At 47.0% G+C, this 20,125-nt stretch overlaps 1 protein-coding gene across 1 annotated transcript in view; it reads left to right on the plus strand.

Moving 5' to 3' along the window:
• Positions 1-20,125, plus strand: part of cdc42bpb (CDC42 binding protein kinase beta (DMPK-like)) — a 29,007-nt gene that overhangs the window by 4,182 nt on the left and 4,700 nt on the right. The window contains exons 2-30 of the mRNA XM_080882404.1: positions 164-255; positions 2,338-2,421; positions 2,513-2,608; positions 2,686-2,834; positions 3,409-3,502; positions 3,717-3,917; positions 4,223-4,471; positions 4,870-5,101; positions 5,228-5,335; positions 5,676-5,809; positions 6,348-6,590; positions 8,100-8,210; positions 8,340-8,584; positions 8,671-8,776; positions 8,864-8,988; positions 9,067-9,172; positions 10,942-11,090; positions 11,172-11,269; positions 11,378-11,457; positions 11,969-12,043; positions 12,123-12,188; positions 12,294-12,399; positions 12,471-12,607; positions 12,684-12,823; positions 17,306-17,387; positions 17,474-17,690; positions 19,279-19,341; positions 19,418-19,659; positions 19,747-20,101. Coding sequence (XP_080738530.1) covers positions 164-255; positions 2,338-2,421; positions 2,513-2,608; positions 2,686-2,834; positions 3,409-3,502; positions 3,717-3,917; positions 4,223-4,471; positions 4,870-5,101; positions 5,228-5,335; positions 5,676-5,809; positions 6,348-6,590; positions 8,100-8,210; positions 8,340-8,584; positions 8,671-8,776; positions 8,864-8,988; positions 9,067-9,172; positions 10,942-11,090; positions 11,172-11,269; positions 11,378-11,457; positions 11,969-12,043; positions 12,123-12,188; positions 12,294-12,399; positions 12,471-12,607; positions 12,684-12,823; positions 17,306-17,387; positions 17,474-17,690; positions 19,279-19,341; positions 19,418-19,659; positions 19,747-20,101 — 4,185 coding nt within the window. The remainder of the gene's footprint in view (positions 1-163; positions 256-2,337; positions 2,422-2,512; positions 2,609-2,685; positions 2,835-3,408; positions 3,503-3,716; positions 3,918-4,222; positions 4,472-4,869; positions 5,102-5,227; positions 5,336-5,675; positions 5,810-6,347; positions 6,591-8,099; positions 8,211-8,339; positions 8,585-8,670; positions 8,777-8,863; positions 8,989-9,066; positions 9,173-10,941; positions 11,091-11,171; positions 11,270-11,377; positions 11,458-11,968; positions 12,044-12,122; positions 12,189-12,293; positions 12,400-12,470; positions 12,608-12,683; positions 12,824-17,305; positions 17,388-17,473; positions 17,691-19,278; positions 19,342-19,417; positions 19,660-19,746; positions 20,102-20,125) is intronic.

A 20,125-nucleotide genomic window follows, 5' to 3' on the forward strand; every position in this document is an offset into this window, starting at 1 on the left:
TCTGAATATAACCTGCTCTTGACCAGGTGAGGGCTTCAGCCTCTGTTACCATTGTGATTTGATCTGGTAAGAAGTCAACAACAGAACATTACCTGTATGAGATTGGGTTAGTGTGGACCTCTGCGTGCGTGTGACATTACCCCAGCTCTTCTGTGTGTTCCAGTGAAGCCATTCACAACCACGGTGAAGGACATGCGGCTGCACAAAGACGACTTCGAGATCCTGAAGGTGATTGGACGAGGAGCTTTTGGAGAGGTAAGACTTCCTGATGACCTGTGACTTGTCAGGCGACTAAAGGTGACGAAAAGGAAACACGATGTATTCATGTGTAGATAGAATAAATACACTCTTACTTTGTAAAGCACCTTAGCACTGGGATTTCCTGTCCTGATTGTGTGTTTGAGACGCCACACTGTGTCGCAGTGGCTTGGAGGAGGCTCCGCCCATCCTCCTCTGCAGTCTGAGGGAAAACGGGAAGGGCTCAGATTCCAGGCAAATACAGGAAGTGAACGGGAAGCTGTTAGGAACACAAACTTGATGGAGGAGGAGACGGCGCGATGACCAATCCCTGAAACAAAACTCAATTTCAGTTAATGTCGCAGGCATTAACTCCACCACCTGTGACATCATCAGAGGCAGGGTAACCGAACAAATACAAGTCATGTCATGTGTTTGTTGTTGGTTTGACAAACAAATGGCATAAAAACAAGTCAGCAGAGAGAAACTGTGACCCTGTTTCTGTAACCTGATTGGTCGCAAGGCTCCTCGCACTGTAGGCTTGGAGGTCGTCTCCGTCCTAAAACTGGATACAGCCCCGCCCTCCTCTCCTTACCTGAGCCTGTGGCCCAGAAATAATCCAGGGTGGAGATGATAATCCAGGATAATCTGAAGATCATCGTGGACGCTGATGGAGATCTCATATTAAACGTCCTGCAGCACACCACGATGTGATTGTCTGCAGGGCTATTCGATATAACGACATATATCAGATGACGATATAAAAACGTCTATCGTTTCATTTTACGCTGTCGTTTGTTTCGTGGTGTCGCAAAATAAACTGTTTACGGCAATATTTTTTCACTGTTTTGTTGGTCACTGTAGTGGCTATATTAATTTCTTAAAGTTCTCTCTTTCTCTTATATTTAATATAACCACACTACGGACGGACAAGCGCCTGTTTTTATGCGTTGTCGTTAGCAACAATGATGGTAAAACCATCGCGTGGCTCCGCCGTCCACTTGTTTATTTTCCACATAAACCTTTCACAATAAAGCTCAAGATCCTGTTGAGACTTTTCAAAATAAACTGAATCACGTGAAAGAGTATGCAGAGTTTTACGGATGAGAAGCAAAAAAAGAGCCGTCAGACTCAAACGTTAGAACAGGCTTTTCCCCGCAGCACGCTGTGAAATAAATAATCACAAAGAAAACGGCGGCCGTTACAACTTATGACTAAAAATGTATAGTTTCAGGCATCTGTTAAAACACAACGCCCAGCTGGAAACACTTCACGCAAGTCAAGCTGCCAGAGATTCACAGAATTTACAGAAAATGTTACAGTTTTGTGATTTATATTGTTATCGGGACGATAGATGTATTATATCGGGATATGAGATTTTGGTCATATCGCACAGCCCTAATTGGCTGAAATATTTAAGTTCTGTTTAATGTGAACAGAGACGGGTTGGTGGGGTCTTATTTGTTATGAAGACAAGAAGTTTGACATAATCGTGGTACGAGGGGACAGAGCAATTCAGTTCTTTACAGCATGGATGCAGTTTCCCATGAGACATGCAGTGAAGACGTGCACACATATCAGAACCCACACAGTACTGTGGTATTTGTAGTCCTTTGGTGTTTGAGATCTGCACTAAGCGTCCTCTCTAGGATCTTTTGGGTAATGTGTAAAGCAGAGCGAGTGTCCTCAGCAGCCGCTGTCAGCGTGTGTCTGTTTCTGTGTGTGCGTTCTTCTCATACCAGAGGACAGGTGTGACACTACCACACCTGCCTGCTGCCTCGGGACATAAACACACACCTGTCCTCAGGTATGTCCCGAAGCACCGGGCAGGCATGGTTGTGACACACCTGTCCTCAGGTAAGTCCAGGTGAGCTGTGTGGGTGGGGTTCTATGTCATGTGCTCAGACCAGCTCAGCAAGTGATGTTAAAGATACACACCCGGTCACCATGGAGACCATAGCAGCAACACTGCACAGGTGATACACCTGTGGGAGGCACACAAATTTGACATGGCATCATTCTGGACCCTTGGCGCATAGTGCTGCAGGTGTTTGTGTTTACCTGTGTGTTCATGTTTCTCGCCCCCTCTCTCTCTGTCAGGTTGCCGTGGTGAAGATGAAGCACACGGAGCAAGTTTATGCTATGAAGATCCTCAATAAGTGGGAGATGCTAAAACGAGCAGAGGTGGGCTCCTCTTCATGATCATGTAATGGGCTGTTGTGACCTTAGTGTGCTGTGGGCATGTTATTGACGTGTTGGTATGCTGTGAGTGCAGACGGCATGTTTCCGTGAAGAGCGTGACGTCCTGGTGAAAGGAGACAGTCAGTGGATCACCAACCTGCACTACGCCTTCCAGGATGACAACTATTTGGTGAGTACTAGCTGCTGTCCCCTGTGGGACTGGGACTGGTACTATCTTTAACTCCTCTGTGTGTACCTGTACTGCAGTACTTGGTGATGGATTACTACGTGGGTGGTGACCTGCTGACGCTGCTCAGTAAGTTTGAGGATCGACTTCCTGAGGATATGGCCAAGTTCTACGTGGCTGAGATGGTACTCGCCATCCACTCCATCCATCAGCAGCACTACATACACAGGTACTCGGAGTACTGCAAACTGCACTGCCTGTACTTCACACTGTACTCTTAAGTTGTACTGGCCCTACCAAAGGTATGTGCCTCTGTATCCAGGAAGTGTGCTTTTCCTGCTGCAGTGTCCTCTGGGAAATGTAGTTCCTTCCTGCTCAGCTGGTCTTTTCCTTCCTGAGATGGCTGAACTTTAACCTGCTGCTGTTCAGTCTCACACATCTTTATTCACACACAGTGAAACGATGGCGCTTTAAGGTGCATCACGTGATCGGAGTCAGATAAAACATGGACGCACATCCCGTTTGGTACGCCTGGTCATATGTTTTAGAAATGACCATGTGGAGGTTGTCACAGTGAGTGTGTGATTTCAGAGACAGCCCCTCGTCACCGCCAGCTTCAAAACTCAAAATGGTGACAGCAAAAACACTCATCTGAAAAGGACCAATGGGTTCACAGCACAGTAGCGCCACCCATCTTTATACTGTGTGTGGTTAATCAGATCCTGCTGCGGCATCAGCTGACCATGTTACCTGTCTGGGATGAAGGTGACGATGACTAGCTGAATATGTTTTTCGTCTTTCAGAGACATCAAACCCGACAACGTCCTGCTCGACGTCAACGGCCATATTCGCCTCGCAGACTTCGGATCCTGTCTCCGCATGATGGAGGACGGCACGGTAACTGTCACGCTCCCATCGCCTCTTTGAAGCTAACAGTGCTCTCGTTAGTCTAGTTTAAGGTTAACCCTGGTAATCTTAGTGCTGGTCTTAATTCAGGAACTTCAATAGCTTAATTAAGCTTGTTTAGTTCTGTTACTTGAGCTTAAGTTCACCTTTGACCTTTTCTGGATGACCTTTTGTAACCTCGGTCCATCCCAATGTTTCACTATAGGTTCAGTCCTCGGTGGCAGTTGGCACGCCAGACTACATCTCCCCAGAGATCCTGCAGGCGATGGAGGACGGGATGGGCCGCTACGGCCCAGAGTGTGACTGGTGGTCGCTGGGTGTGTGCATGTATGAGATGCTGTATGGCGAGACACCGTTCTACGCTGAGTCGCTGGTTGAAACCTATGGCAAGATCATGAATCATGAGGTCAGAACCATGGACTGTTCTATCTGCCAGAGTATTTGGACTGTCTTTCAGAATAAATAAAGACACTAGCTGTTACAGTAATCAGATTACACTCTGTCAGGGTAATGATACTGTGCTCTGTAATTGGATTACTCTTGTCCTGCCCGTGCTGTGCTGCTGTTTCCAGGTTACAAGTCTGTCTCCAGGCTCTCGTCCCACTTCCTGTTTTGAATCAGAGCTCGTCCCTCAGCGCACGCTCGCCTTTTTGTCCAGTTTCCTGACTCTTCCTCTGAACGTATCCTTGTCTTTTCTTTTGCTGTTTCCAGGAGCGTTTCCAGTTCCCTTCCCATGTGACCGATGTGTCTGAAGATGCCAAGGATCTGATCCAGGGCTTGCTCTGTTCCAGGGATCGTCGCCTTGGACTTAATGGGATCTCTGATTTTAAAAGCCACCCTTTCTTCAACGGCATCGACTGGGACAACATCCGGTCCACCGGGGCCCCCTACATCCCCGAGGTGTCCTCACCCACCGACACCTCAAACTTTGACGTAGATGATGATGTCCTGAAGAACCCGGTGAGGACCGTCTTTCTATCCTCAAGACCGTTTTACATAGGAAGCAGCATGTAGTGGGATCACCACTAGCTGGAGCGAGTCACGTAAATTTTATTCAACCCAGTTGAACTTTGACCGTGGCATGTGGGACTTCTCCCCGCCAGAGTGCTTTCACTGTGCTTTGCAGAGGGCAGTACAGTATGTGCTGCTCCCTGTGTGAAATGGCCTTCCATCAATCTGACTGCTCTGAGACTCCATCAGTCTCAGAGTCACCTGGAGTCACAGGGCAGTCAGACTGAGTCTGGGGCCTAAGAGTCTCTGAGAGTCCCCGAGACTCCAGGTGACTCTGAGACCACAGGTTTTCCAGTGGCCCTTCTTGTCCGCACAGTCCTTCATGCTGACAGGTCTTCTCTCTACAGGACATTGGACCTCCAGTGTCTCACACTGGTTTTACAGGGCAGCACCTCCCCTTCGTTGGCTTCACCTACACCACCGACAGCTGCTTCTCCGACCGCAGCTCTGTCAGCAGGGCGTGGTTGCGTGTCCAGATCGAAACAGATGGTGGAACAGGAGGGGAGGAGGTGGAGGTTTTTGAGAAGAGGATTCGTCGACTGGAGCAGGAGAAACAGGAACTGAACCGCAAACTGCAGGGTAAGGAGGAGGCGGACTCCAGCAGTACTCCCACAGTACACTGCTGGACTCCAGCAGTACTCTGTAGGACTCGATCAGTATTCCTGCAGTACTCGCTGTGACCTCACTGCGTCTGTCCTCCCACAGAGTCGACTCAGGCCCTGCAGGCTCCAGCTCGAGGAGGAACTCTGAGTCGAGACAAAGAGATCAAGAAGCTCAATGAGGAGATTGAACGACTCAAGAAGAAGCTGGCAGGTCAGAGGATGTTTCCGTGGTAACAGACACAGTTGGGGTGGTAGCACCTGATATGGTCTGCAGTCTGCAGGCACGGAGTTCATCAATAAAAGAACTGAATAATGACATCTGAAACTTTATTTCCTGTTAGGTTTGTTTAACAGCGCCACTCGCAGAAAACCTTAAATATTTCAAGTTTCTGTGCTCCGCCCGAGCTCGTGTTTAATGTCATACAGACACATGTTTATTAATACGTTGGAGCCAATGAGACAGTACTGCAGAAAAATCAGTTTAAATAAAGTTATTAAAGTAATGTCACACTTTTTATTTATTAAAATAAACCCTGCCCCTGTAATCTCAGACTCTGACAGGCTGGAGCACCAGCTGGAAGAGGCGGTCTCTCTCAGACAGGACTATGAAAGCTCCGCCTCCAAACTGAGGAGCATGGAGAAGCAGGTGAAAAGCCTGCGACAGGAGAAGGATGAGGTTCACAAGGTACGCGGATCTGGCCGCAGGTGGAGCTGTTTTTCAGAATAAAGCCCCTTTTCCATTAGTACCTACTCTGATCAACTCGTTTTCCATTACAATCCAGCACTAACTGATGTGAGTGGTTGTTGTCATAGCAACATGTTTGAGCGTCCCGCGACTTAATTGCTATGCAGAACGCTACAACAAAGGTGGACATCCAAGCGACAACATACCTGTGGCTTTTCGTCAAACTCGTCGGACTGTTTTTGTAGCCATTTCCCTCATTGCCATGGTTTCAAAAATGGCAGTTTTGATTTTTGTGAACAAGATGCTCTTATGATTCATCGAGTGACGCTACCGACCAGCCAATCAGTGGCATGCAGTGTGACGACGTCACATTTTAGTACCTGCTCAAATGGCTTGGAACCCTGGGTGAGCAGGTACTAAAACGGTACCTTACAGAAAACCCTTTAAACTGTGGCAAGTCAATCCGAGTAGTTACTAATGAAAAGGGGCTTAATAGTCATGTATTCCCAAGCTAATAAACCCCACACCCTCTGAGCAGCAGTTGGCTGACGCCCTGGAACGCCTGAGGAGTCAGACGAAGGAGTTGAAGGAGGCGCACTCGCAGAGGAAGCTGGCGCTGCAGGAGTTCTCTGAGTTGTCAGAGAGGATGGCTGAGCTGCGCTCCTCAAAGCAGCGCCTGACCCGCCAGCTCCGTGACAAGGAAGAGGAGATGGAGGCGCTGCTGCAGAAGATGGACGGCACGAGGCAGGAGATCCGTAAGATGGAGAAGAGCCGTAAGGAGGTGAGTGAGGATGGCTGCAGAGCATCAGCAATGACCATTTTGTGATTAAAACCTTAGAGACGAAAGTCTCCTCTGTTAGCATTCACCCTCGTTATGGAGGGTTAGGGAGCGTCTGTCGGGTTTTCAGTTGGTCGCTTTAAGTAATTTGTCAGTGATGATGATTGGGCACATGTCCTGATGACAGGGAGTCAGGAACAGAAGTGTAAGAGGTCTGAAGATGAGCCTGAGAGAGACAGACAAAGCAGGAAAAAGAGGATTTGTTTTTGGTTCACAAGTGAGGTAGAGCCGTCTGGGTATCGCCAACAGTGCAGCATGATACTGTTCTCTTATGTGGTTAGCAGTACAGCTCTACAGATTAAGAGTTTGTTTTCTGACTTTCTAAGTTGAATTCCAGAGTCAAACTGAAAAGAACGGGAGGTGCACCATCAGTCCTGAGGTGCACCTCCTCGTGCTCACCAGCAGAGGGAGACAGACTCCTGTAATAAGCAGGAAGCCGTTGGTCAATCAAAGAACACTTTGATGTAAAACGAGAAGGAACCAAGCGTTTAAAGCGCCGTGAGCACATGTCAGAGACAAGACAGGTCTAAAAGGTTTGGTCAGATCATAAGATGAATTACGACGGCTCCTTCATAAAGTGTTCGGGTTCTGGGTTAATGGAGGGACGCTCTCGCTGTCTGAAGGTGTGTTCTGACCACACCTTCTGTTCGCGCTGACTGTTGGAGGCTGTTCCTCTTTGTTCTCTTGAGCAGCAGGAACTGGAAGCTTTGGGGTTTTCAGAAATTATTTCAGGTCATATTAATGTCAGATTCCATAGGCAGCATACATACACAGTTCAGATCAACCCTGAGTGATGGTGCTGTGCTCTGATTGGCCAAACATGTCATATAAAGTGCAGACTTCAGTAAAATGGCAGGAAAGATTCAGTGACGTGGGAAACACCCGAATGAGCTCAAAGGAATTAATCTGCAGAGAGTGAATCAGGGTTACAGGAAAGGAGGCGAATGAATCACTAACCACTGCTAATGACATCACTTCTTGTTAGCAGGGTGTAAAAGTCATATAAACCTAAAAGCTGTGTGACTTCCCTATTCACCAACCATCTGCTGACACTGAGTGGAGGGGGAGGTGATGGTGGGTCGACAGCTGGTTCCACAGCATGCACACCTGTGTTGCAGGTGTGGTTATGAAGAACCTCATGAGGATGATAAGAATTTAATGCAAAAGCAGGAAAATAAGACTCATTTTGAGCAGCACTAGTCCGACATCATCACCCATCAGCTCAGCCTGAGCAGTGATTGATGTCTCTGATATTCAATGTTTATGACGGGACTGTGAGGTGTGGCGTCTTCGTCACTGCAGACACATGTTCATGTTTATGTGCTGTAACGCAGCTCTGCTGTGCACTCCACGTGCACACCATGTTAGGTCCCCCGCAGAGCTTCCATCTCAGTAGGTCTGAGTCTCAGTAAGCTCCACCGACCCGCAAAAAGCCTTTTGTTTGTGTGTTAGCTGGAGGCTCAGCTGGATGAGGCGCAGACAGAGGCATCAAAGGAGAGGAAGCTGAGGGAGCACAGCGAGGTTTACTCCAAACAGCTGGAGGCGGAGCTGCAGAGTCTAAAGGTCAGAGGTCACACACACACACACCCCTTTACACCCATCATGACCACACAATCCCAATTTGAGCCTGGGTTAAGCCAAACCCTGGCTGAACCGGTCCTCACAGTCATGCAGAAGTTGTTCTGATCCTAGTCTCAGCAGGGCCGTGGAGTAGCAGCAGGAGGGGCGGAGTTTCAGCAGGAACTATCCCATCTAAAGGCAGAGCTGGACAAGAAGGTGCTGTTCTACGAGGAGGAGCTCCTGAGGAGGGACTCGGCCCACTCCTCTGAGATAAAAAACCTCTGCAAAGACTTGCAGGAGTCTGAGGGGGCGCAGCTCACCGCCAACAAGGAGTTGCTGCAGCTCCGAGACAAGCTAGACAAGGCCAAGAGGGACAGGTGAGTCCTGAACTGGGTTTACTGGCAGGTACAGGTGAGTCATGGCCAGATCCATGCTGACCCAGTGTGTGTGTGTGCCCTCTCAGGCAAGTCGAGATGGAAGAAGCTCTCACTGCTCTCAAGAAGAAACATGAGCGAGAGAAGAACCTGCTGACAGAAGAAAACCGAAAACTGACGACAGAGACCGACAAGGTGATACTCCTGTAGTACTGTTACTGCACACTTTGTAGTACTAGGAGCACCGCTGTGTAATACTGCTCTCGTTGTGGTTGTGTCCAGCTGTGCTCGTTCGTGGATAACCTGACGGCTCAGAATAGGCAACTAGAAGATGAGCTGCAGGACCTGGCGTCCAAGAAGGAGAGCGTGGCTCACTGGGAGGCTCAGATCGCAGAGATCATCCAGTGGTGAGTCACGTGAGCTGCTTGGACACCGCCGCGGGTTCAGCGACACATTTTTAAGGACATGTGGTACACTGTGTTCAGGGTCAGCGACGAGAAGGATGCTCGAGGTTATCTGCAGGCTCTAGCCACCAAGATGACGGAGGAGCTGGAAACTCTACGCAGCTCCAGCTTGGGAACCAGACCTCTGGTAACACTAACACACACACAAACACACACACACACACACACGGGACTTCACCTGAAGCGACCTGTTGAAGCCTCCGCCTGTCACAGGTGTGTTCAGACATCACTCAGTCATAGCAGAATTTTTTTTTTTTAAATTTATGTTACAAATACTCAGAAATGTTTTATCCCTTCAGTTATGTTTTAACTTAGTGGCTTTTATTGTGAAAGAAATCCAGGAATGTCCTCCACCTTCTTCAGACTGTAGTACTGTCTGTATCTGTGTGTTGATTTTGTTTGGGGGTTTTTTTTCCTTTCAAACCTGCTGTCTTAGACGGAATCAGGAGTGGCCACTCCCCCTAAGAAGCCCTGGCCTCCCATTGGTGGAGACAGGAGGGTGAGTGAGCTGGTCACGATTTCCAGCCAGTCAAAAATCACTTTCTGGGCGAGCTTAAAGATGCTTGCATGGCTATTGGCTTGCATGTGTACCATTGATATTAGAACGCAGTGAGGCTTTCCCAGTGCGGGTTCCTGACAGCTGTGACGAAGTCATAGAGTGGATCACACAGAAGCCTGGAGAGGTCAGAGGTCAAGCAGAAGCATAGATGAGGAGGTTACAAAGAGAGTTGGTGTCTACAGTGACCTCTCGAGATGAATCCAGGGTCAGGACAGGGTGAGGGTTCAAGGTCTGGTGGGGACAGAGTGGAGACGAAGCTTTAGTCTAAGGTGGTGTCACAGTCTGTACTTCAGGGAGTAGTTTACTCTGTACTTGAGTCAGTACTCGGTCTACACATTAGTTTTTACTCACTGAGTACCTCGAGTAGGCACCTGGGGGGTCAGGTACTACACTTCAGGTACTCTTCTGTTATCTTTGAAGGTTTAGAGTCATCTGGAATTTAAGCAGTGCATCCTTTAGGGCTTTAAATGGTCAAATCTTGATGTCATATGATAATGTCACATTTTCCAGCAGCTACATCGGTGGTATCACATGTCTGGACATCACCTCACCTGATTGAACACTCATTGGCTGTGTCCCAATTCAGGGTCTGCATGCTTGAAGTACGCGCACTACGCGTACTACGTACGGTGCGTACTATAAGTACGAGAAGTGTGGAAGTGAGAGGCTTGTGAAATGGGACGGTCTAGCCTTCGTTGCGCTGTTCAGGTTGCCTAGCAACCATGATACTAACCGCGAGAAACGTTACAAACGGCATTGTTTGACAGAAGTGAAGGAGAAAATGTTTTGTTGGTCATTCATTTTTGTCATGACATCACTGATTAGTTGAGTATCTGAGGCTGAGACCACAGGACTGTAAAGCATGATTGTTGGGCTTCATTTCTGTGCTGAACAGTCATTTAAGATTAGTTAGTAAATAACAATTAGTTAATGTTGTTCATGAGACTAACATCATCTCACTCTGGCAATATAAATGTAATATGGCCAATATTATGGTATTGTCAGATTATTATGGCGTGTGTGTGCGTGTGTGTCGCGCTATGAATTGTGGGATATATAGGACCACGAAGCGTGCACCGGACCACGCTTGATATTTGGGGAAATTGACGGCGCATTTGGAGTATGCATTTGAAGTACACTTCGAATTGGGACAGCCGCCGTCGCGTGGCGGTGACGTAACCGCACTTAAAATGCGTACTTCAAGTGTGCAGACCCTGAATTGGGGGACAGCCTCATTGGCTGCTCTGATCGTCCGACTGCACCATTTCTTGCTTTCTGAGCTTTGATGTACAGTGACAATAAACAGGTGCCTATCCCTCTGATTCCACCCCCTCCAGGACCCCCTGTGGAAGGTGCGCCGCAGTCAGAAGTTGGACATGTCTGCTCGCCTCGAGCTGCAGTCGGCTCTGGACGCTGAAATCAGAGCCAAACAGCTGGTCCAGGAGGAGCTGCGCAAAGTCAAAGCCTCAAACATCAACCTGGAGAGGTCAGAGGTCATACCAAGGCAGACTGTCATCTTATCTGTGTACTGTGTTCACCTATCTGACCCATGTCTCTCTGCCTACAGTAAGCTTAAGGAGACGGAGGAAAGGAGCAAGGAAATGGTGGAGCAGATGGAGACCCTAAAAAAGGAGATGGAGGAGACCCGTTCACGTTCCGACAAAGGTTAGGCAAAACTACTCAGACCATGTGTGTATGATTTTTAGGGTCTGAGAGGACAGGTAGGTTCCAGTGGTGTCTGTGGGCGTGTCTTCACCATATATGTCTGTGCAGGTCTGAAGCTCCCGGACTTCCAGGACCCTATCTTTGAATACTTCAACACGTCTCCTCTAGCTCCAGACCTCACCTTCAGAGTGAGTTACCTGTCTGACTTTCCTACCATTCATAGTAACAAGCCCACACACAGCAGCTCACAGGACAGTGATGCCATTCAGGTGTAGTGCTGACTTACTCAACTTCATCTTGCTTCTTTCTCTTTGTAACTTTGAGATGTCAGCTTGCTCTGCCTCCTTGCTGTATGCTCTCTGGGAAGAAGTAAGTTTACCCTCCCCTCTTCAGACAGTGACCTGCCACCTTCAACCTCGAGTATAGCTGCTAGCTTTGTACTAATGACATCAACAACCACTCGGGTCAAATTAATGCCCTGCACAGCTGATCCGACTGACTATAAAAACCTCCATCCACAGAATAAACTCCGCCGACACACAAAAAAAAGCATCGCTTAGTATCAGTCCTCTTAATCTCATATTACTGCAGTACTACTTCATGTGTCTGCTGTATGAATACTGCAATAGTGCATTTGTAGTTGTCACAGTTCATCTGATCAGGTGTTGATAATCTTTGTGTCACGGTTTTTACCTGCAGCCTTCAGACATAGATGCCACCCCTGCAAAATCAGACACTACGCCCCCATCACCCTCCACAAGCTCCGAACACGAGGTTGGTCACAGATGAGTCTTTGCACAGGTGTCCTGTATGTTATGGTTTGTTTAACTGATTGACCCGTTTGCGTCCACAGGAAATTAAAGCAGTCCCTTCGAGCCCCTCGCCTATCTATCAGAGCACAGCGCTGACCACACCAAAGGTACCCTGAGGTTCTCGCAGGTGTCCTATGACTCCACAGGGCCACTCAGATTGTAGTAATTGTAATAGATTTTTGTGTGTGTGTGTGTGTGTGTGTGTGTTTCAGCCCAAAGCTCACCAGCTGAGCATCAAGACGTTCTCCAGCCCGCCTCAGTGCACACACTGCACCTCCCTGATGGTGGGACTAATCCGGCAGGGATACGCCTGCGAAGGTACGCAGCGCTAACAGCACCTTTGCTTCTGGTTCAGTCACAGGTGTCTGACTGACTCTCTGTCTCTGCAGTGTGCTCCTTCATCTGTCACGTTTCCTGTAAAGACCACGCCCCTCTTGTCTGCCCGATCCCAGCAGAGCAGGCCAAGAGGCCACAGGGCATTGACGTCCAGAGGGGAATCGGCACTGCATATAAGGGCTATGTCAGGGTGAGTCCATTGACACGGTACTGACGATGTAACTGTGTAGCAGCTCCACATACTCAAGCTAGTTTGTTTCCGTCAGATTCCAAAGCCCAGTGGGGTGAAAAAGGGCTGGCAGCGAGCATTCGCCGTGGTCTCTGACTGTAAACTCTTTCTCTACGACATCCCAGAGGGAAAGTCCACGCAGCCTGGGGTGGCAGCCGGTCTCGTCCTCGACCTCAGGTATTCGGTTTGGTCACCTTCTGTCAGGACATGAAAACACTACTTGAGGTCTTTTGAAGAGTCTGCTTGTTTTGACAAAAATCCCTGGACTCTGGAGCAAGTTCCAGCTCTTCTAATTCATCCATCCATCCATCCATTCGCTTCCGCTTATCCTTTTTCAGGGTCGCGGGGGGCGCTGGAGCCTATCCCAGCTGTCATAGGGCGAGAGGCGGGGTACACCCTGGACAGGTCGCCAGTCTGTCGCAGGGCCAACATACAGGGACAGACAACCATTCGCACTCACTTTCATTCGCACATTCACACCTAGTGACAATTTGTTTCTTCTAATTCAATTCAGTTTTATTTATACAGTGCCAAATCACAGCAACGGTCGCCTCATGGTGCTTTATATTATAAGGTAGACCCTACAATAATAAGTGAAAACCCCAACAGTCATATGACCACCTACAGTGGGGCAAAAAAGTATTTAGTCAGCCACCGATTGTGCAAGTTCCCCCACTTAAAATGATGACAGAGGTCAGTAATTTGCACCAGAGGTACACTTCAACTGTGAGAGACAGAATGTGAAAAAAAAATCCATGAATCCACATGGTAGGATTTGTAAAGAATTTATTCGTAAATCAGGGTGGAAAATAAGTATTTGGTCAATAACAAAAATACAACTCAATACTTTGTAACATAACCTTTGTTGGCAATAACAGAGGTCAAACATTTACTATAGGTCTTTACCAGGTTTGCACACACAGTAGCTGGTATTTTGGCCCATTCCTCCATGCAGATCTTCTCGAGAGCAGTGATGTTTTGGGGCTGTCGCCGAGCAACACGGACTTTCAACTCCCGCCACAGATTTTCTATGGGGTTGAGGTCTGGAGACTGGCTAGGCCACTCCAGGACTTTCAAATGCTTCTTACGGAGCCACTCCTTTGTTGCCCGGGCGGTGTGTTTTGGATCATTGTCATGTTGGAAGACCCAGCCTCGTTTCATCTTCAAAGTTCTCACTGATGGAAGGAGGTTTTGGCTCAAAATCTCACGATACATGGCCCCATTCATTCTGTCCTTAACACGGATCAGTCGTCCTGTCCCCTTGGCAGAAAAACAGCCCCATAGCATGATGTTTCCACCCCCATGCTTCACAGTAGGTATGGTGTTCTTGGGATGCAACTCAGTATTCTTCTTCCTCCAAACACGACGAATTGAGTTTATACCAAAAAGTTCTACTTTGGTTTCATCTGACCACATGACAATCCTCTGCTGTATCATCCATGTGCTCTCTGGCAAACTTCAGACGGGCCTGGACATGCACTGGCTTCAGCAGCGGAACACGTCTGGCACTGCAGGATTTGATTCCCTGCCGTTGTAGTGTGTTACTGATGGTGACCTTTGTTACTTTGGTCCCAGCTCTCTGCAGGTCATTCACCAGGTCCCCCCGTGTGGTTCTGGGATCTTTGCTCACCGTTCTCATGATCATTTTGACCCCACGGGATGAGATCTTGCGTGGGAGATTATCAGTGGTCTTGTATGTCTTCCATTTTCTGATGATTGCTCCCACAGTTGATTTTTTCACACCAAGCTGCTTGCCTGTTGTAGATTCACTCTTCCCAGTCTGGTGCAGGTCTACAATACTTTTCCTGGTGTCCTTCGAAAGCTCTTTGGTCTTGGCCATGGCGGAGTTTGGAGTCTGACTGTTTGAGGCTGTGGACAGGTGTCTTTTATACAGATGATGAGTTCAAACAGGTGCCATTCATACAGGTAACGAGTGGGGGACAGAAAAGCTTCTTACAGAAGACGTTACAGGTCTGTGAGAGCCAGAGATTTTCCTTGTTTGAGGTGACCAAATACTTATTTTTTTTTTTCATTCTGTCTCTCACAGTTGAAGTGTACCTCTGGTGCAAATTACTGACCTCTGTCATCATTTTAAGTGGGGGAACTTGCACAATCGGTGGCTGACTAAATACTTTTTTGCCCCACTGTATGTACAAGTGGTTGGGCAACAGTGGGAAAGGAAAAACTCCCTTTTAACAGGAAGAAATCCTCTCCCTGCTCCTCCCTGACCGAGGGGAGGAAGACAGGACCAAGACATGCTGTGGAAGAGAGCCAGAAATTAATAGCAAGTATGATTCAGTGCAGAGAGGTCTATTAACACATAGTGAGACAAGAAAAAACACCCAGTGCATCATGGGAATCCCCCAGCAGCCTACACCTATTGCAGCTTAACTAAGGGAGGGTTTAGGGTCACCTGGTCCAGCCCTAACTATAACTTTAGGCTTCAAATTTTCCTTTTTGCTAAACTTAAAAGTACAGATAGTATCTGTCTTCCGAATCCAAACTGGAAGCTGGTTCCACAGAAAAGAGGCCTGAAAACTGAAGACTCCCATTCTACTTTTAAATTATCTAGGAACAGCAAGTATGCTAGAAATGATAAATCCATGAACTAGTTTTTTTGTGTCACTCTTGAGACAGGATATTTCTAATTTTAGAGATATTGCACAAATGGAAGAAAGCAGTCTGACATTTTTGTTTAATATGTGCATTGAAGGACATGTCCTCAGGGCTCTAGACTAACTTTTTGCCATGGGCGTACCGGTACGCCGAACTTTAAAAAGTTAGGCGTACCAGCACAAAAGTTAGGCGCACACAAATTTTATAATAATTGATATAATATAATGTGTTTTTCTGGATACACTGTGCTTTTTCAGCATTCAAAGATTGTTGACACCGTGTCAGAGCACTGGATATGAATTTCAGAAGCAGAAGGATCAGGCCTTAACTTAACAGAAAAGTCAGCAATAGTTCTTTTCCTATTACAGCTACATCCACTTCTGTCGTGCCTAGGCTGCTCACTAGGGCTGGGTATCATCACTGATTTCTATAATCCATTCGATTCCGGTTTTCAAAGTCCCGATTCGATTCAACTTAGCCTCAGACAGTCAGAAATATTATAATTCTGATCATTTATCAGTACTGACTTCATCAGAATTGTGAACATCACAGCAGATGCCTTTGTGTGAAAGTAACTGAGAATAAAACACAGAAAAACATGAAGGAGATTTTCCTGGTCTGGCTTTTTAGAGCAGATAACCTTAAAAATATTCTACAATGTTCTGCATATAAAGTTTCAATTTCTTCAGTATTGAACAACAGAAAAAAATAGGCTTTCTTTTCCGAGGTCATTTAAGTGAAAAAAAGAAAAAGAAAAGAAAAAGACAGCAGCTGACAGCGCTGTAAACAACGGTAGACTGGTGGGTAATAAGTGAATGAATAATACAGAAAACAGAGATTGGAGACGGGAAACTGTTCTTGAAGTACAGAGAGAGAGAGAGAGAGAGAGCTAGCTGTGCATGAAGTCTGATTTTAATAGTCGTGGAAGCAAAACAGCAAAATTCACGACGACATTGATCAAATGTGAAGCGCAGTTTGCTGCTTCTTTTGCTGCTGGCTCGGTGAATTTTGTTTGGAGAGAGACAAAACCTGCAGCTCAGAATCAGCGCAAAAAGACGTAATCACAGCGCGGACCGGACGCATCAGAACCGCTAAGCTCCGACAGCGTGTCCGTCTACGGGCCGTCGGGTGAGAAAGCCGAGAAAGACAAAGTTGATTCTGATGCGTCGGTCCGTTCTGTGTTTACGTCTTTGTGTGGAATCCGTGTACCTGCTCTCATCTGCTGTTTGGTTGTTGTTGAAATGGTTTTGTGAGCTTTAATCTGAGAATCTGGCTTTTCTGGCAAAACACAGTTATATTTAAAGTCGATTCAGGATTTAATGAATTGATATCGCTTTATTCAAGCTACTCACCTCCCACTTCCACCTGCACTTTCAACTGGACCACGGCCAATCAGAGAGGTCCCGCCCCTGACTATCTCAGGGGCGGGATTACTGGAGGCAAAGGTAATGTCATCCAGAGTAAGAATCTGGTTAGATACCATATTTCTAAGATTTTGATGGCCAAGTACAATAACCTCAATTTTATCTGAATTTAGAAGCAGAAAATTAGAGGTCATCCAGGTCTTTGTCTTTAAGACATTCCTGCAGTTTAACTAATTGGTGTGGATTATCTGGCTTCATGGATAGATAAAGCTCTGTGTCATCTGCATAGCAGTGAAAATGCACTGTGAAACAAGAATATGTTTTTAATTAAATTGGCTACACAAAAACATCACTGTGTTGGAACAGGAAGTGACACCGCAGAGAGCGAACACTTCTGAGAAGGTTCGTGTGGGCATGTTAATCCAGGTCCTGAGACGAAGTCTGAAGAAAGTTTGTGTAGCCCTAAGTGTTAGGACAGCTTGTGAGTCCTGATAAGGTTCATGTAGTTCAGAGACAACTCTGATACCTTTGTGAAGACTGTAATAGAATGAAAAGATTTAGCTGGTTTAGAGAAGATTTAGGCAGTCGCGTGAAGCTGGCGGGGGGTTTTTTGTGTGTGGAGTTTGTGACAAGTATTATTTTTGTATATGCAATTATCTCTTGCATCTCACTTTTTCAGGGATGAGGATTTGTCCGTTAGTTCGGTTTTGGCTTCCGATGTGATCCACGCAACCAGGAAGGACATCCCCTGCATCTTCAGAGTAGGAGGACCCCATCACTGTTAAAACATTTGGTGTCTGAGCACCAGTGCGTGTCCTGTTCTGATTGTTTTTGTTGTCGTGGTCAGGTGACATCATCGCAGCTGATCTCGCAGCTGTCTTCAGTGTCTCTGCTTGTCCTGGCAGAGAGCGAGGTAGAGAAGAGAAAATGGGTCCGGATCCTGGAAGGTATGCAGAGCATCCTGACCAAGAACCTGCTGAAGAGCCAGCAGGTCCACGTCCTGCACGAGGCCTATGATGCCTCACTACCCATCATCAAGACCACGCTGTCCGCCGCTGTACTCGGTCAGTAACGAGTGCTCTGCTGAAAAAGTGTAGGACAGTTGACCGTGGTAGGCTGAAATTTTTTCAGGGTCTACTGATGGATTGTGCTGAGTTTCCTGTCGATGTTCAGTCTTATTGATTACTTGATTTGTATCCATTTAATCTCTCTTATTATTTTGTTAATAAGAACTAGAGCTGGGCGATATGAGATTTTTTCATATCACGATATGTTTTTTTCATTTCAGGCGATAACGATATCTATCACGATATAAGCCAAATAACTATATTTGTAAGATTTAAATGTGCCGTTGCTCACAAGTAAAATGTGAAATAATCAGCAGCTTGTTTTTATTTAAATATTTATTTCCCATAATAAGTTCAACAGGGTAGTTGTACTTAAGGAACATGAGACTTTTTCAGATAAATAAAGGCAAATATTGCACACTACACAAAAGGCAGCCGCTAAAGCGTTTAAGTTTCAAAATAGAACAAACGAAACAGACTACTAAATTGTCAATTCCACTTAGAAACAAAATATTAATTCTAAAAACAAATCTTAGTTTGTTTTACAGAAGAACAGACAAAACTGACTAACTTTTGTCAATATCAAATAAACTGAGAACTAAAAGGAAATTCTCAATCTCTCCTTGTTGTATAGCTTAGCTTTTCAAACAGTTTTAACGGTTACTTTAGTCTGACAAAAGCCGAATGACGAATTAGCGCTTCCAGTCAGAGACTGAGGCTACGTCCACACGTACACGGGTATTTTTGAAAACTGAGATTTTCCGTTTTCGTTTTAAAAAATAATCCCGTCCACACATAAAGGCAGAAATGAAGGAAAACACTGCTATGAACATGCCAAAGCAGCAGGTGGCGCTAGATTCCTAACCGTGCAGAAATGTTGGCCAATCAGAAGTCTAGAAGCCTCGGTGGGAAAAAGTAAACAAAGCTGGGGCATAGAAGCAGAACCGAGTCGTATGTGTGGACGGACAGTAACTGTGTGTATATGTAAGCATTTAAACACTGCAGAGAGTAGAATTAACAGTATTGTAGAAATTCATTTCACCGAAACAATAACGTGGCGCACAGTGTGACGCATGCACCAGTTTATTGTATTTCCAGACTTGCTTTCGGCACAATTTACAGTGCACGCTACTCTGTTTTTTGTCAGACTTGAAATAGCCGAAATACCTTCACACTACGGAACTTCTATGGCTCTTCCGTTCGACAATCTCTCCGGCGTTGGAACCATCATCTGTTTTCTCTTCGGTCACGCTCGGTTGATTTTTTTTAGTCGGCACACTCATTTCCTCCATTACCCGCTGGCTGCTTCCCAAACAAACACACGTGCGGCTTGGCACTTGTGCTGTACGTTACAAGTCACGCGACGTGACGCTGCGGCTGTGATTGGTTCGGCTCTGCGCTACTTAATTTGGATTGGCTGACCTTTTTTTTTTTTTTTTTTTTTTTTTTTTTTTTTTTTTAAGAGGACAAGAGCGGCGAGGTCTATCGCGATAGCTTAATTTCTCTATCGAGTAAAAGTTTTATCGCGATACATTGTTATCGTTCTATCGCCCAGCTCTAATAAGAACATTTCCCATCTGTGCAGATCGTGAGAGGATCGCCCTGGGAACAGAAGACGGACTGTTTGTGGTTGAAATCACGAGAGACGGTGAGCCCAGTGAACAGACTTTGTCCACGTGACTGATTGTGCTAACCTCCTTTAACTCCTCCCTTTCTTTCTACAGTGATTGTGAGAGCCGCAGACAGTAAGAAGATCTCTCAGATTGAATTGATCCCAAAGGAGAAGATCATTGCGCTCCTCTGCGGTCGCAACCGTCAAGTTCACCTTCACCCCTGGGGGGTGTTGGAGGGAGCGGAGTCCAGCTTCGATGCCAAGCTGGCAGACACCAAAGGCTGCCAGGCTATGGCCGCCGGTGTTCTCCGCCCAGGAGGCCCCCCCTGCCTGCTGGCTGCCATCAAACGTCAGGTCAGTGGTATGGGCTCACCTGGAGGCGACCTGTGGTTCTGCTCCGGTGCCCATCCTAATGCTGCGGTTTCTATGTCCCGCTTCCAGGTTCAGTGCTACGAGATCACTCCGACAAAGCCCCACCACAAGAAGCTGTGGGAGGTGCAGGCCCCAGGTGTGGTTCAGTGGTTGGGGATGCTCAGGGACCGGCTGTGCATCGGTTACCCGTCAGGCTTCGCTCTGCTGGCCTTGCAGGGGGAGTCGTCCCCTATAAGCCTGGTGAGCCCGGCAGACCCATCGCTGGCCTTCCTGGCGCAACAGCAACTGGACGCTCTACATGCACTGGAGGTCGGATCCAGCGATCTGCTGCTGTGCTTCAGCCAGCTCGGTGTCTATGTGGATGGACAGGGACGTCGGTCCCGGACCCAGGAGCTCATGTGGCCCGCCACACCTCTTGCTTTCTGTACGTTGCACGATTCTTGTAATT

This window comes from Rhamphochromis sp. 'chilingali' (genome assembly GCF_963969265.1).
Source record: "Rhamphochromis sp. 'chilingali' genome assembly, chromosome: 5".
Taxonomy (NCBI): domain Eukaryota; kingdom Metazoa; phylum Chordata; class Actinopteri; order Cichliformes; family Cichlidae; genus Rhamphochromis; species Rhamphochromis sp. 'chilingali'.